General features: G+C 37.9%; 1 protein-coding gene and 1 pseudogene across 1 annotated transcript; both read left to right on the top strand.

Moving 5' to 3' along the window:
- Positions 1-1,450: 1,450 nt before the first annotated feature.
- On the top strand, positions 1,451-3,357 carry LOC120082940 (AAA-ATPase At3g28580-like). The gene has a single exon (XM_039038375.1). It carries the CDS (start codon positions 1,596-1,598, stop codon positions 3,153-3,155), a length of 1,560 nt encoding a protein of 519 aa, XP_038894303.1. The 5' UTR covers positions 1,451-1,595; the 3' UTR covers positions 3,156-3,357.
- Positions 3,358-3,603: 246 nt separating this feature from the next.
- LOC120082941 lies at positions 3,604-10,520 on the top strand (annotated as a pseudogene).
- Positions 10,521-17,162: the final 6,642 nt, after the last annotated feature.

Here is a 17,162-nt window from a genome sequence, read left to right as displayed (position 1 = left end):
TTTGATTATATTTTCATAGTTAATAGCCACTTGTAGAAATCTATCATTGATAGCCAACTTAGTGAATTTAATTAATAAAGTTGAATCTCAAACTAAAATGTAAGTGGAATGCCTAGAAGTTATCACTAATAGAATGTTTATCAGTGATAGAAGCTAACATCGAAACGAAAAGAGACTTATAAATGTTTGGGAAGGACAAGAAAGGGGCAAAATTGTGTTCAGTGGTTATGATTGATAGAAGCTACTACTAATAGCATGTTACAAATTATAGGAGCTAATACAATAGCATGTTATCGATGATAGAAGTTATCCGATAACACGTTATCGGTGATAGAAGCTACCACTGATAGCACGTTATCAGTGATAGCATGATATCAGTGAGATCGTTGATAGCATTTTATTAGTGATGTTATCAGTGAAAGAAGCTATCACTGATAACCATAATATGAGTGATGTTAGTGATATCGGTAATAAAACTTAAGTGATATCTATATATCGAGTTTCTTTCAAAGGTGATAACCAGTTATAGAAATCTATCATTAATAGCCTTAAGTGTTAATATTTCAAGATTGATTCTAATTGATGAAAGTCTATCAATGATAATGACGGATAGCTGCTATCAGGGATAACCATGATAAAAGATTATTAGTGATAACTACTATGGTAATCAAAGTTGTTGGTCTTCTTTCAAAGCTGATCACTATTTATAAATCTATCATTGATAGCCACTAATAGTCTTAAGTAGTAATATTTCAATGTTGATTCCAATTGATGAAAGTGAATCAATGATAGCTAATAATAATTGATAGCAAATTAAAAGTTAATATTTCAAGATTGTATTAATTTTTCTAAAATTGAAAGCTATCGCTGATAACAACTATCATCGATAGCAATTGATAGAAGCTATCAACGATAGTAGCTGATAGAACCTATCAGTGGTCATCACTGCTATAAGTGATAGCTTTTAATTTGAGAAAATCGGGAAGAAGCGAAAAAAATGGTGGCTAGGCATGAGTTTTTTAGTCATTTACATTTTTTTGATCTATATATGCAATTATTTTATTCTTGTACTACATATCCTATTATTTTGGGCTTAAATTCTATTTATGCAACTAGGTCTGATAAAAATGTAAACTATGGTATAAAAAAAAGTCTAAATTTTAAATTAAAAAAGAAAAAGAAAAAAGAAAAAAAAAATGGTTATAAATAGAGATTTTCTGTTCTCCGTTATTTTCACTTATCAGTATAGCTTCTGAGGTGAACTCAATTTTAGGTATCCAATAATACTCGAGTGCGCCTCCTTTCCTTTCTAATGCATCCAAATATGTGGCGACATGGGTGCCAGTACTCCACTCCCAATTGCCTCGCTGCTTAGTCATTACAAATAAAAAACTCAATAGATTAACAAAGAGGCAAAAACGAAAAAAAAAAAAAAAGAAAAGAAAAGAAAAGAAAAAAGAAATTGCTATAGCCGATGACCGTCAAGCTTGGAGTCTTCGTTGATGGGTCCACAGTCCACTAGCTTATAAATCCCAGTATTCAGCTTGTGCACGCCACATTCAACTTTATTCTATCAATCTCACTCATTCTACTGAATGTTTCTCCTCTTCAGTAGTCTAAACAACACAAGCAGCTCAGCTCAGGGGCAGCTTCACCACAACACAACTACAGGGATGTGGATGGGGGCAGCTTCAATGGCGGGTTCATGGGTAGCTGCTGGTCCAACGATTGCAAGCTTCATGTTTGTTTGGGCTATGATTCAACAATATTGCCCACAAGCAGTTCTTCGTTTCTTTAAAAAGTACTGGCGTAGACTCATGAATTACTTCCATCCTTACATACAGATCTCAGTCCATGAATTTGCTGGTGAACGCCTCAAACGCAGTGAAGCTTTCATTGCTATTGAATCATATCTCAGCAAGAATTCATCCAACACTGCTAAACGACTCAAGGCTGAGATAGGGAAAGATAGCACCAATTTGGTGTTCAGTATGGATGATCATGAAAAGGTGACTGACGAATTTCAAGGAGTGAAAGTATGGTGGGTTTTAAACAGAACAGGTTCAACCACAAATTCTGATAATTCCTATCCTAATCCTGATAGGAGATACTACACACTCACTTTCCACAAGAAGCACAGAGGTTTGATTACAGAACCATATTTGAAGTATGTGTTGAGTGAAGGGAAAGAAATTAGGGTAAGAAACAGGCAAAGGAAGCTCTACACAAACGGTTCTGGTGGAAGATGGAGTTACAGCCATACTATGTGGAGTCATATAGTATTTCAGCACCCTGCAACATTTGACACAATAGCAATGGAATCAGAGAAAAAGCAGGAGATCATTGATGATTTGATGACCTTCACTTGCAGTAAGGATTTTTATGCTCGAATTGGGAAGGCATGGAAACGCGGCTATCTTCTATACGGTCCACCGGGAACAGGGAAGTCAACTATGATTGCTGCAATGGCCAATCTACTGAACTATGACATCTATGACTTGGAACTCACTGCAGTGAAAAACAACACGGAGCTTAGGAAGCTTTTAATTGAGACGACAAGTAAATCAATAATAGTGATTGAGGACATCGATTGCTCGCTCGATTTAACAGGGCAGAGGAAGAAGAAAGAAGAAAATTCCAAGGATGATGAGAAAGAAAAACCCTCCAAGGAATCTTCCAACAAAGAAGATGAGAGCAGCAGTAAAGTTACACTCTCAGGATTGTTGAACTTCATTGATGGAATATGGTCAGCCTGTGGTGGGGAAAGACTTATCGTTTTCACCACCAATTATGTGGAGAAGCTTGATCCAGCCCTTATCAGAACTGGTCGGATGGATAAACATATTGAGCTTTCTTATTGCAGATTTGAGTCGTTCCTTGTGCTGGCGAAAAATTACTTGAATCTTGAAACTCATCCGCTATTTGATCAAATCAAAGAACTGATTGAAGATGTCGAAATCACACCTGCTGATGTTGCAGAGAACCTCATGCCCAAGTCTCCAAAAGATGACCTTGAGAAACGTATTCACAAATTAATTCATACTCTGAAAAGGGCAAAAGAAGCAGCAATCGTTAAGGAATCTCAAGAAGTAAATACAACGGAATCAACCCCAACTAATGTTCAGTCACAAACTGAAGACTCGTCTTCAAGTTGAATTTAGCACTCTCTGGTAATGGTTAGTGTTTGTTAGGCTCATCTGCAAGTTGAATTTAGCACTTCCTTTTATGGTGGCTGATAACTAAAATTTAAGCTATACAATTCGTCTATGTATCATGCCACTCGAAATATTTTAGCTCCTGTCTAGAAATGGTATGGAATTCTCTTAGTAAATAAAATGTCCAGATTATTATTAGTTAGTTAATCATTTTTCGGTAGTATAGCTTAATAATTAAGAGAATTCCTAATGCACATCTTCATTTTCAATTTGATTTGGCGTTTGATTCTCGAATAACATTTTGAAAAGCAAAAGCTGAGTAAGATTTATATAAAAGGACCCATTGCCCATTGCCCTATGCTGGACAGAAAGAAAGCAGAGCACTAACCATAGTTGCCCTGAAATGGAAAAACTTGATGCCAGTTCTTTATAAGCTCCATACCAACAGGTTTTCATCTCTGTCACATAAAGGGTAGTTAGAAGAGATGCAAGGAAAAGGAAATATCTATGTACCAGACTGGAGGCTATTGTGAAGGAAATAACCCACCTTGAGCTACTTTTGAGTCATTGTAGTTTTTCAATTTTTTTTAATCTTTCAATCTATTCCATTTGGTTCAAATTTTTAAAATCAATTCAGAAAATCTTGCCACTTTTGATGTTGTATGGAATTCTCTAAGTTAATAAGAGATGCAATTAATAGATAACCAGACACTTTACTATATTAAAGAGCAATAGACAATCCAATTAATGTTAGATAATTGTAAAACCTCCAATTATTTATACATATAAAAGGAGGGGTAAAATAGGAAGAAAAGGGGAGAATACGGTTAGAGATAGTGGGGGATGAAAACAGTTGATGTGGCCCAACTGCATTTTTAAATAGAAAGAGGAAAAGAATGGAAGGCAGGTAGAAAAATAAGGAAAAAGTTTTCCTAGGGAGGGGCTTCCAAGATGCCTTGGATAGTTCAGGGTTCCTATTTGTTTGTTCTTTGTTTTCTGATTTTATTTTATTGTGAGATTGGCTGATGTTATCGATTTTGACCAGCAAGTTATTACTTGAATGAGAAGAGTAGTCATTCGTTCTTCTACTGCTGTCTGGAAATTCTTTTTAACCTTAATAGTGTGCCTTTATATTGCTTGTTGAGTCTCATATTTGCAGGGGAGAAAGTTAGGTGATCGGAGAGTCGTAACAACTTGGTATCAGAGTCGTAACACTGGGAAAAACGCGAGGAATGGCTCAAAAACAACTTGAAGAAAGGATGGAATCGACCGAGAAGGAAATGGTCGGAATACGTGAGTTGCTGACTGGATTGTGCAAAAACTTAGAAAAATTAACCGAGGAAGTAAGGGAAAGTAATTCTAGCAGGAAAAGGGAGGAGTCAATGATCGCTGATAATAGTATGACCAAGGTGAAGGGTAAGATCGGGGAAGCAGAGCCATCACCGTGGGATACGCAACCGGAGGAGACAAGGGGAAGTATAAACGTCTGGAAATGTCAATGTTTACAGGGGAGAACCCCGAATCCTGGGTTTATTGAGCTGAACACTACTTCGAAATCCATGAGTTAATTGATGCCGAGAAAGTGAAGGTAGCCGTCGTCAGCTTCGCGCCTGATGAGGTAGATTGGTTTCATTGGAGTAACAATCGCTGAGCCATCACCACTTGGGAAGAATTGAAAACCCGGTTGTTCGATCATTACTGGAAGGTGGGAGAAGGAAGTTTGTGTGCGCGTTTAATGAAGATCAAACAAGAAGGTACTTACTCGGACTATGTCAAGAAGTTTGTAACCTACTCCTCCCCCTTGCCGGAGTTATCTAAAGAAGTCTTAAGAGATGCTTTCTTGAATGGGTTGGAGGCAACCGTACAAGCTGAAGTCATCAGCCGTAACCCAAGGACATTGGACGACTGTATGGGGGAAGCTCAACTGGTCAATGATAAGAACTTGGCCCTCAAAATTGCACTGAAAGATCTGGGAGTTAATGGCCTGAGTGGCCAGGAGGCCCACCAGGGGAAGAAGGAGTTGATTGTGAAGGCCCAAACAAAAGAAAATGAAGTATTGCCAATGAAATAGGTTGCCATACCTGTGAAGTCCTTTCCCGCCAAGAAGGAAGCACCTGTCAAGCGCTTGTCTGATGCCGAATTCAGGGATAGGCTCGACAAGGGCCTCTGTTTTAAATGTAGCGAGAAATACTCCCTCGAGCATAAGTGTAAGTTTCGTGAGAATCGCCAGCTAATGCTATTCATTACTAACGAAGAGGAGGAAATAGGGGAGGAGGTAGGCGAAGTAGAGGAAGAAAAGCTAGAGCTGAACAATATGGAACTAGGTGAGAAGGCAGAGTTAGCACTGAAATCCTTACTAGGCTTCTCCGCTAAAGGGACTATGAAGCTGAAAGGGGAAATCAAGGGAAAGGAAATACTAGTCCTCATTAATTCGGGGGCAACGCACAAATTCATCCACCAAGACACGGTCAGGGAGCTGGGCATTCCAACAAAGAAGCACACCAGGTTTGGGGTTGTAATCGGAAATGGTAGTGAAATAGAAGGGAAGGGGATTTGCAGGGGAGTGGAACTCGATTTACCTGGGCTGAAGGTGAAGGTAGACTTCTTAGCTATTGAATTAGGCCAGATGAATGTGGTTCTAGGCATGCCGTGGCTGTCCTCTCCAGGGTTTATGGGAATACACTGGCCAACTTTAACCATGAATTTTTAGGCCAAGGGCTCTCATATCATGTTACAAGGGGATCCATTGCTAACTAAGGCTGAAGTGTCTTACAAAATGTTGAGTAAGCAGTGGAAGGATGATGATATGGGATTTTTAGTCGAGTTCTAGCAACTTGAAATCGAGCAAGAGACAGAGGACAGTAGGCAAGAGAAAAAGGAGAGGGATTCTGAATTACCATTGATGATTCGGGTACTTCTGGAAGAAAATAAGGACATCTTCGAATTTCCTTCCACCCTACCCCCCAGAGATCAGTAGATCACCACCTTAATATCAAAGAAAGGACTAACCCTATTAATGTAAGGTCATACAAGTATGGGTACGCACAAAAAGAAGAAATAGAGAGACTGATTTAAAAGATGATGCAAGCAGGCTTTATTCGACCTAGCAGAATTCCATACTCGAGCCCGATGCTTTTAGTCAAAAAGAAGGATGGGGGATGGCGATTTTGTGTGGATTATAGAAAATTAAACCAAGCCATGGCAGCTGATAAGTTCTCTATACCAGTGATAGAGGAACTACTGGATGAACTACATGGAGCCACTGTTTTCTCCAAACTAGACCTCAAATTAGGTTATCATCATATCAGAATGAGGGAGGGATATATCGAGAAAACGGATTTTCGCACACATGAGGGACATTATGAGTTTCTTGTCATGCCTTTCGATCTCACAAATGCACCAGCCCTTCCAGTCACTTATGAACCAGGTTTTTAGACCGTTTTTACGTCGATTTGTCCTTGTTTTCTTTGATGACATTCTAGTTTACAGCCCTGACGTATCAACACATGAATCTCATTTGGGAATAGTGTTCAGCATCCTTAGAGATAATAAATTGTATGCTAACCAGAAGAAATGTGTCTTTTGTCAAGAAAGGATTCAGTACTTGGGTCATCTAATCTCTTCCAGTGGGGTAGAAGCGGATGGAGACAAAATTAAGGCGATGGTCAACTGGCCACAACCGAAGAAAATCACGGAATTGTGGGGGTTCTTAGGTCTAACAAGGTACTACCGTCGGTTTGTGAAGAGATATAGTAGCTGAGCTGCTCCTCTCACCAAGTTACTCCAGAAGAATGGTTTTAGATGGAGTGAGGAAGCCACCGAAGCCTTCGAGGATCTCAAGAGACAGATGATATCGTGTCCTGTTTTAGCCTTACCAGACTTCAGCCAACCGTTCATCATAGAAACTGATGCCTCCGGAGTAGGGTTAGGGGCTGTGCTCACCCAAAGAGACCAACCGATAGCATATTTCAGCTAAAAGCTGTCCTCAAGAGCGCAAGCCAAGTCTGTGTATGAAAGAGAGCTGATGGTCGTAGTCTTGGCAGTTAAAAAATGGAGGCATTATCTACTTTGAGGGAAGTTCACCGTCATCTCTGATCAGAAAGCCATGAAGTTTCTCGTTGAACAAAGGCAGGTCCAACCTCAGTGGCTAACTAAGCTTCTAGGCTACAATTTCGAGATCCTCTATCAACCAGGACTGTCCAACAAGGTAGCAAACGCTCTCTCTAGAGTTTAAGAAGCTCGTGAATTACAAAGTTTAGTCTCCTCGACAGTAGTGGACCTAGATGTGATCTTGAGGGAAGTGGAAGAGGATGAAGAACTCCCAAGAATTATAGCTACACTAAAAGAAGATCCGGAAGGGAAACCACCGTACCAATGGAAGAACTAAAGGCTATTGTACAAGGGGAGGTTGGTAATTCCACGAAATTCATCCCTGATTCCTTCATTGCTGCACACCTTTCATGATTCCGTGTTAAGGGGGCCACTGAATTTTTTAAGAACATACAAGAGGATGAATGGGGAGCTTCATTGGCCAGGGATGAAATATGATATCCAAAAGTATGTAGAGGGCTGTGAGGTATGTTAATGAAACAAGACAGAATCACTCTCACCAATTGGGCTGTAACATCCGTTACCAATTCTCGACCTGCCGTTGGAGGAATGGACTATGGACTTCATTGATGGGCTGCCCAAGGATGGGGGGTTCAATTCGATCCTTGTAGTGGTTGACCGGCTTAGCAAGTATGGTCACTTTATGGCCTTGAGACACCCATTTACTACAAAGCAAGTAGCTGATCTGTTCATTCAAGAAGTAGTTAAGCTTCATGGAGTTCCTAAATCTATCACAACTGATAGGGACAAAATTTTGAAGATTCCACTGACACCGTCTCTACAGCCATCTCTCAAAATTCTCTGTGCAATGGATAATAATTAAATGAACCTACTTTTATGCATCACATAAAAAATAATTAAAATATTTCATAAAAAAATAAAAAGAATTTTCCAAAGGACAAATAATAACTGAATAATTAGGTGAGATGGACGAAAATATATGCTACCAAAAATACACCTAAAGTATTTTTTACTACAATCACACATCTCCATCGGTCTGAAGTTGACGTAATCATGTACATGTCACAACTCCATCGTCATCCACCAAATCACCCTCCACCTTCTCCAATAAACAAACAATTTCTCTTTCTAAGCACACTATCCTATGACTACTTTTCTTTTGAATTAAACTAATGAAACTGTCTGGGTTCGTCCATTGAAGAAAAATGTTAATTTATAGTTTACGACCAAAATCAAATGTAAAAGTAGTATGGACGGTGCCTAATCCTAGAGTGTGCTTCATTTCCTTTCAAATATGTCCAAATTTGAAATATCAGGTCACACGGGTATGCAAATGCGACCCCTTTTGCCTGCATAATCATTACAAAAAAGGAAAAAAGAAATCAATCAATCAATAGATTAAGAAAGAAAAATCACAACTCTACACTACACTTGACGTTCGTCAAAACTTGTAGCCTAAGTTGGACCCCTGCAGCTGCCACGCATTTCTTACTACAAGAAACGTAGGGGTAATTATCCACTGCATGTTTTGGAAGATGAGGGGCCATCACAATCAGGCATCCTTTCTCACTTTATAAGTAATGCTAGTTTCCATTGTCCACACACCATCCCACTCTTTCTCATTTGCCTTTCCGTCTCACTCTTTCACAAATGTATTCCCTTTTCAGTGGTCTACAGAACATTAGCTCTGCTCAGGAGCAGCTTCACCAGAACACCACAAAAACAATGTGGATGGGAGCAGCATCCATGGCAGGGTGGTGGGCTGCTGCTGGTCCAACCATCGCAAGCTTCATGTTTGTGTAGGCTATGATTCAACAATCTTGCCCACAGGCAGTTCGTCATTTCTTTAAAAAGTATTCACTGAAACTCACGAACTACTTCCATCCTTACATCCAGATCTCAGTCCATGAATATGTTGGCGAACGCCTCATGCGTAGTGAAGCTTTCGTGGCGGTCGAGTCATATCTCAGCAAGAATTCATCCAAAAGTGCTACACGACTCAAAGCTGAGATAGGAAACGATAGCACCAACTTGGTATTGAGTATGGATGATCATGAAAAAGTGACCGCTGAATTTCAAGGAGTAAAAGTATGGTGGGTTTTAAACATGACAGGTTCGCCAACAAATTCTGGCAATTCGTTTCCAAATCCTGATAGGAGACACTATACACTCACATTTCATAAGAGGAGCAGAAACTTAATTATAGAAGCATATTTGAAGCATGTCTTGGGTGAAGGGAAAGAAATCAGAGTGAGAAACAGGCAGAGAAAGCTTTTTACCAATGGTTCTGGTGGTAGATGGTATTACAGCCACACCATGTGGAGCCACGTAGCATTTGAGCACCCTGCAACATTTGACACCATAGCAATGGAGGCAGACAAAAAGTAGGAGATTATAGATGATTTAATGACCTTCACCAATAGCAAAGATTTCTATGCTCGAATTGGGAAGGCATGGAAACGCGGTTATCTTTTCTATGGCCCACCTGGGACAGGAAAGTCAACCATGATCACAGCAATGGCCAATCTGCTAAACTATGATGTTTATGACCTGGAGCTCACTGCAGTGAAGGACAACACACAACTTCGAACGCTTTTGATTGAAACGACCAGTAAATCAATAATTGTGATTGAGGATATTGATTGCTCACTTGATCTTCATTGATGGAATATGGTCAGCCTCTCGGGATTGTTTGACCAGTAAATCAAACCCCACAAAGAATCCTCGAAGAAAGAAGATGAAGAGAGCAGCAGTAAAGTCACTCTCTCGGGATTGTTGAACTTCATTGATGGAATATGGTCAGCCTGTGGTGGGGAAAGAATTATTGTTTTTACAACCAATTATGTGGAGAAGCTCGATCCAGCCCTCATTAGAACAGGTCGGATGGACAAACGTATTGAGCTTTCTTATTGCAGCTTTCAGGCATTCAAAGTGCTTGCAAAAAATTACTTGAATTTAGAGACTCATCTGCTATTTGATCAAATTAAAGAATTGATCGGAGGCGTCAAAATTACCCCTGCAGACGTTGCAGAGAACCTCATGCCCAAGTCTCCAAAAGATGATCCTGAGGAACTTCTTCGCAAATTGATCCAGACTCTAGAAGGGTTAAAAAGTGCAGCAATCATGAAGGAATCTCAAGAAGTAAATCATACGGGTTTAATCAACTGATCTTTGATGATAAACTAAAGGCCCGTGTCCAAGTTGAATTTAGCAGTCCTTGCTTTGTGTTTATGTTGGGTTTTGGGGGGAGGGAACTTGATGAATATTCAGAATAAAAATACTTATTTCCTTTTATGATAGCAGATGATGCTACCGTCATTTTAGGAATCTAAAATCATCATAAATCAAAACCTTTCTTGGACAGTGGCCATATTCCGCACTGAGGCATCAGTACCCTTTTTTTTTCTCTTGCCAAATTCTCCACAACACAGGAAATAAACAAAACTGCCACAAAACTCTTCCTTTCATCTTCAAAAGTGGATTATATTTTCGAAATTTTGAAGGAGACAAACATTTGTCACCATAGAAGATAATTGAAAAATCAAACAGCCTTTTCGGTTCCAGAATCAGTTGAAACGCAGTCTGAATTCATAACAAAACCTTTGGAGAAGAAAGGTCGGAAAATTGCCTAAAGAAATCATAATAAATTATCCCTTACTCTCTACAGAAAATTTAAAATACAACACAGTAGGAGCCAGCAAAATGCCATATAAAAATGGCTTTGGAACTTGGTCGATCGTCCATATAAGAGGTTGAATGACAAATGTATCCACATGGGTAAGGCTTTCACCAGCAAAGACGTTAAAGATTAATTCAGCTGTTTCACATCATTAATTATACTGTACAGTCAAATACGACTAATTTTTGCATAAATTTTTAATATAATTAATTTTTTTTGTATAAGCAAAAAGAACTAGCGCTAACTAAACCTTCTTAAAGCTGAAAAATTGATCGAAATGAATTACACAACTTGGAAAGAATTGATTAAAACTATTTTTTTGGTTAACAACCTTAACTTCATCTTGACTAAGGAATGTCCTCCAGTCCCAACCTCTGATGTAACAAAAAGTGCTCGTGATGCATACGAAAGGTGGACGAAGGCCAAGTATAAGGCCCGAGTTCACATTTTAGCGAGCATACCTAATGGTTTAGCCAAAATATTTGAGAGCATGGTCATTACACTTCACATCATACAATCAATGCAAGAGTTATTTGAGTGAGTGTCCTCACAGTTCAAGCAGGACAGGGTTGTTATCGACTCAGCTCCCTAGTCGAACTCCAATCCATATTAAATGTCAAAGGACTGATAAAGGAGAAAAATGTTACTCTAGTGAAGTTTATCAAAGAGGTTCATCCTCTGAGAAAAAACTTGGAGTTTATAATAAGGGTTTTCAAGCTGATCTCACTGCTCTCCAGAAAAGGAAGAGATCCAGTGACAGTAAATCTAATTTACTTGTCTTGGACTTGTGGCTTGTAGAGAATGATGGTTCTACCTGGATAGTTGATTTAGGGTCTACTGATCACATATGTTCTTCCTATCAGTGATTTAATTCCTAAAGACAATTGGAAGCTTAAAAGATGACTCATCGAGTTGGTATTGGTGAGGCCATTGCAACTGTTGTCGTAGGCAGGCTTAAGTTATTTTTGGACAAGAAACGATATATGTTATTAGATGACATATATGTAATTCCTAATATCAAGAGGAACTTAATCTCTGTTTCTCATCTGATTAAGCTGAAGTATTCTCTCTCCTTCTCTAGAAAAAAAAATGTTTATTTTTAATAATGGAATCAAAATAGACTTTGCTACAATAGAAAGTAACTTATATATACCAAGGTCGTTAGTTTCAAAGGATGTCCTAAATACTGAAATGTTCTAACAACAACAACTACTAAAAGACCAAAAGATTCTCCTAAAGAAAATGCCCACCTTTGATATCTAAAATTAGATCACGATAATCTCAATAGGATTGAGAGATTGGTTAAAAGTGGACTTCTAAATGGTTTAGAAGAAAACTCTTTACCTATATGTGAATCATGCCTTAAAGGAAAGATGGCAAAACGACCTTTTACTGGAAAAGATTATAGAGCCAAAGAGACCTTAGAGCTTATACATTTAGATCTCTGCGGTTCGATGAATGTAAAAGTAAGAGGAGGGTATGAATATTTCATCTCTTTCATAGATGATTATTTATGATACGGATATCTTTACCAAATGCAATATAAGTCTGAAGCACTTGAAAAGTTTAAGGAGTACAAGACTGAGGTTGAAAACTTATAAAGTAAAAAGATAAAAACACTATGATCTGATTGTGATAGAGAGTAGATTGACTTAGGATTTCAGAACTATTTGGTAGAACATTAAATTATGTCCCAAACTTTCAACCTCTGGTATACCTCAGTAGAATGGTGTATAAAAAAGGAGAAGTAGAACCCTGTTAGACATGATTCGGTCTATGATGAGTTATGCTCGACATCCTGACTCGTTTTAGGGATATACAATGGACACTGCTATTTATATCTTGAACAATGTTCCTTCAAAGAGTGTTTTAGAAACATCTTTTGAGTTATGGAGAGGTTGTAAAGGTAGTTTACGTCATTTCAGAATTTGGGTATGTCCAGCTCATGTGCTAATGACAAATCCTCAAAAGTTGGAACCTTGTTCGAAAGTATGCCTATTTGTAGGCTACCCCAAAGAAACGATTGGTGGGTACTTCTTTGATCCAAATGAAAAATAAAGTGTTTGTATTGATAAATGATATCTTCTTGGAAGAAGACCACATGAGGGACCACAAACCACAAAGCAGAATAGTTTTAAGTGAGATTTCTAATGATACTACTAGGGTTGGCAACGGATTGTTGAAGAGGCTAGTACATCAACAAGGGTCTGTCTCTTATACACATCTAGATGTGTATAAGAGACAGTCCCTGCCTCGTCCCCGGACGGGGCCCCAAAAAATTTTTCCAGTTTGACCCCATCCCCGGTCAAACCGGGGATTCCCCGCCCCGATCGCCCTAGATACCTGTCTCTTATACACATCTAGATGTGTATAAGAGACAGGGACAGGGATACTGTCCACATCTCTTCCCCGTCCCCGGACGGGGCCCCAAAAAATTTTTCCAGTTTGACCCCATCCCCGGTCAAACCGGGGATTCCCCGCCCCGATCGCCCTAGATACTATTGAGACTTCAACAAGAATTGTTGAAGAGACTAGTACATCAACAAGAGTTGTTGATATCGGTTCATCTAGTCAAGCTAATCCATCTCAAGAGTTGAGACTTTCTTGACATAGTGGAAGGATTGTGAATCCACATATTCACTACATGGGTTTAACAGAAGCCCAAGGCAACATATTTGATGATGGAGTTGAGGATTCATTGTCTTATAAGCAAGCAATGTTTGATATTGACATAGATGAATGGATTAAAGCCATGAATCAAGAAATGGATTCAATGTACTTCAATTCTGTCTGGGAGCTTGTAAATCAATTTGATGGCGTAAAACTTATAGGTTGCAAGTGGACGTATAAGAGAAAATGGGATGTAGATGGAAAGGTACATACCTTTAAAGATAGACTAGTGGCAAAGGGTTATACGCAGGTTAAGAGAGTAGACTATGAAGAAACTTTCACACTTGTTGTCATAGTCTATTCAGATTCTCTTGTCCATAGCCACATATTACGACTATGAGATATGATAAATTGATGTCAAGACTGCCTTTTTTAATGGTAATCTTGAAGACACCATCTACATGAATCAACTAGAAGGATTCATTGAACAAGGTCAAGAGCAAAAGGTTTGCAAGCTTAATCGGTCCATTTATAGACTGAAACAAGCATTTCGATCTTAGAATATAAGATTTAATATTGCAATCAAATCTTATGGATTTGGTCAGAATGTCGATGAGTTTTGTGTTTACAAGAAAATCAACAGCTCAGTAACTTTTCTTGTGTTGTACATAGATGATATCCTACTCATTGAGAATGATATAGGTTTTCTGACAAATGAAAAGAAATGGCTAGATACCCAATTCCAAATGAAAGATTTGGGTGAGGTGCAGTTTGTTCTAGGGATCCAGATCATCAGGGATCGTAAAAATAAAATGTTGGCATTGTCTTAGACATCGTATATTGACAAGATGCTTGTTAGATATTCGATGCACAATTTCAAGAAGGGTTTCTTACTTTTCAAGCATTGAATTGTTTTGTCTAAGGAACAATGCCCCAAGACTCCTCAAGAGGTTGACAAAATGAGACGAGTTCTCTATGCATCGGTTGTTGGCAGGATTATGTATGCAATGTTATGTACTAAACCTGACTGTAGTAGGGATTGTCAGTAGATATAAATCTAGTCTAGGATTAGATTATTAGGACATGGTCAAAACAATCCTCAACTATCTACGGAGAATGAAGGACTATATGCTTTTATGGAGCTAAGGATTTGATCCTTGAGCTAAGAATTTGATCTTTACAGGATACATTGACTCTGATTTTCGACTAATAAGGATTCCAAAAAAATTCAAATCAGGATCAGTGTTCACTCTAAATGGAGGGGCTATAGTATGGCTTAATATTAAGCAAGGATATATAATGGATTCTACTAGGGAGGCAGAATATGTAGCTACTTGTGAAGCTGCTAAAGAAATTGTCTAGCTACTGATATTGGAAGTCGTTCAAAACATGCCTCTGACCATCACACTTTATTGTGATAATAGTGGTGTTGTGGCAAATTCTAAGGAACCTAGGAATCATAAAAGAGGCAAATATATTGAGCACAAATATCATCTCATTAGGGAGATTGTGCAACAAGAAGATTGGTATCGTCACAAAGATCGTCTCGGAGCACAATGTTGTTGATCCATTTACAAAGGCTCTCACATCTAAGACTTTTGAGGGCCACCTAGAATGTCTGGGTCTACCGAATATGAGTCATTTAATCTAGGGCAAGTGAAATATTTTATTGGGTGTATTGTATGCTCCAGTTTATTATATTGTATTTGATATTGTACATTCCACTCGCTTTAGAACAAGTGGAAGAATGTTAGATTTTGTGTCCTAAATCTCATATATTAGTTTGTGAAAATAAATTTTATATATTTAATAAAATAAGAGGTATTTTATTAACATTTAGAATGCATTAATTCAATCCAATAAACTAAGATCTAAAATTATATGATATAACTTAAATATGTATGTGGAGATATACAGGTGGATTATATTTAAGTAATAACCTAAACGATCTGTAGTAGATGAATCAGGTTGGGTACCTTATCCTAATGACATTACAGATACGACCCACTTTGTAGTACTTATAAGTGTTTGTAAAGTGCTGCAAATGATCTGATTTTGACCATTCATATGGAGACATGTGAGTATACAAAGAGTTAGTATAAGACCGAACCACAAAATGAATAGTCTCTCTTTATAACACCTTGGCTAGAAAAAACTTACATTTCACCAAGATGACCATAGGTGACTTGACTTGAATCCGGAGTGAGTTGTGAACTCCTGCCTATGAGAGAGGTTCTTTGATTTGTATGGGTGATAGTAGCCAGTTTCGCCAACTCAGTATGGCTACCATTTTGGAAATTTGTCTAATTGAAGAGTTGGGAACGTAATTATACAAGAAAGAATTCACTCATTTCCGATCTTAGGGAAAGTAGATAAATTGCTCCCTTAACAGTTGATTCAGGGTCTTGAACAATGAGGCCTCAACCTCTCATTGGCCCCAGAGATGTTAGTTTATAGTTGGACTATAAATTGTTTGTTCATTAAAGGAATCAGTAGTATTTAAGAAGTTAGATGTAACTACAGGGGTAAAACGACAAATTGACCTAGCTCTAGTTATGAGCAATTTGTGAAGGGTCAACTCACTGTTGATTGGTTATATCCATGGGACACATAAATATATCTGTAGTACGAAGAGTGCAGCTATCGAACTTTAGTGTAGTGACTGGTAGTTAATAAATATTGATTAATTTAATCAAAGAGTTTAATCAATTAATCTCTTATCATTGGAGCTTCTAATCTACAGGTCCATAAAGTCCCCATGTTAGCTCACTAAAGATAGTAATGAGAAATGATTTGAATTGTTCAAATTAGATAAAGGAATTTTATGTTAATATGATTAAAATATAGTGTATTCTAATACATTATAGAATATGGTTAATTATAGATACGATATATAATCCAAACTATATATGAGAGATATATTTGAATTAGATTCGAATATTAAATTCACATGAATTGGATTCATATAGAACTTCAGTATTAGAGAGATGTATTTGAATGTAATCAAATATTAGATTTATATGAATTAGATTTATAAAGAAATGTATGCATATAAATAACTATATGTGATATTTGTGTTAATTAATTACTTTTATATTATTTAATATATAGCTATTTAATTTATATGTTTATTGATTAATTAATAGTTAAATAATTAATTAACAAATGATGGAAAGTGGAAATCTTGGAGAGGGGGTTATCCATTCCTTATAAATATACCATTATAACCCATTTAAGGTTCAGGAATTTTTGTGAAAAATTGCCCCAGCCTCCCCTCTCATATTCCCTCTACTCTACTTCATCTAGCTCCTTAGAATCCTAAAGCATAACAGGGAAGCTCTTGCGGTGGTGTCTTTGTTCACTGAGAGATTCGAGTTTGTTCGTGTGCAAAGGAGAGGAAATTGTGAAGAAAGGGGAATCTTCGAGGGTGAGTTTTGTTCTTCCCTTTCTTCTCTTCTTCTTCATTAGGAGAATGCTTAGGTTTATTTAATGTTTATCGTATTTTTGTGTGAATTATTTCACTGTTTTTATACACGCTTCCGCAGGAATTCGATTCACTTTACATTGGTGGAGATATCCGAAGGATCTCTTAATGAAGAGTTCCATGAGCTCGTTCGGATCACTCCAATTTCATTGTGACCGAAATA

The sequence above is a fragment of the Benincasa hispida genome, chromosome 8 (genome assembly GCF_009727055.1).
Source record: "Benincasa hispida cultivar B227 chromosome 8, ASM972705v1, whole genome shotgun sequence".
NCBI classification, from domain to species: Eukaryota; Viridiplantae; Streptophyta; class Magnoliopsida; order Cucurbitales; family Cucurbitaceae; genus Benincasa; species Benincasa hispida.
The sequence above is the reverse complement of the archived record's forward strand: the minus strand, read 5'-3'. Positions and strand labels throughout refer to the sequence as shown.

Excerpts from the sequence above, each read along its gene's own strand:
- LOC120082940 (XM_039038375.1), top strand. The coding sequence starts at position 1,596 with ATGTTTCTCCTCTTCAGTAGTCTAAACAACACAAGCAGCTCAGCTCAG.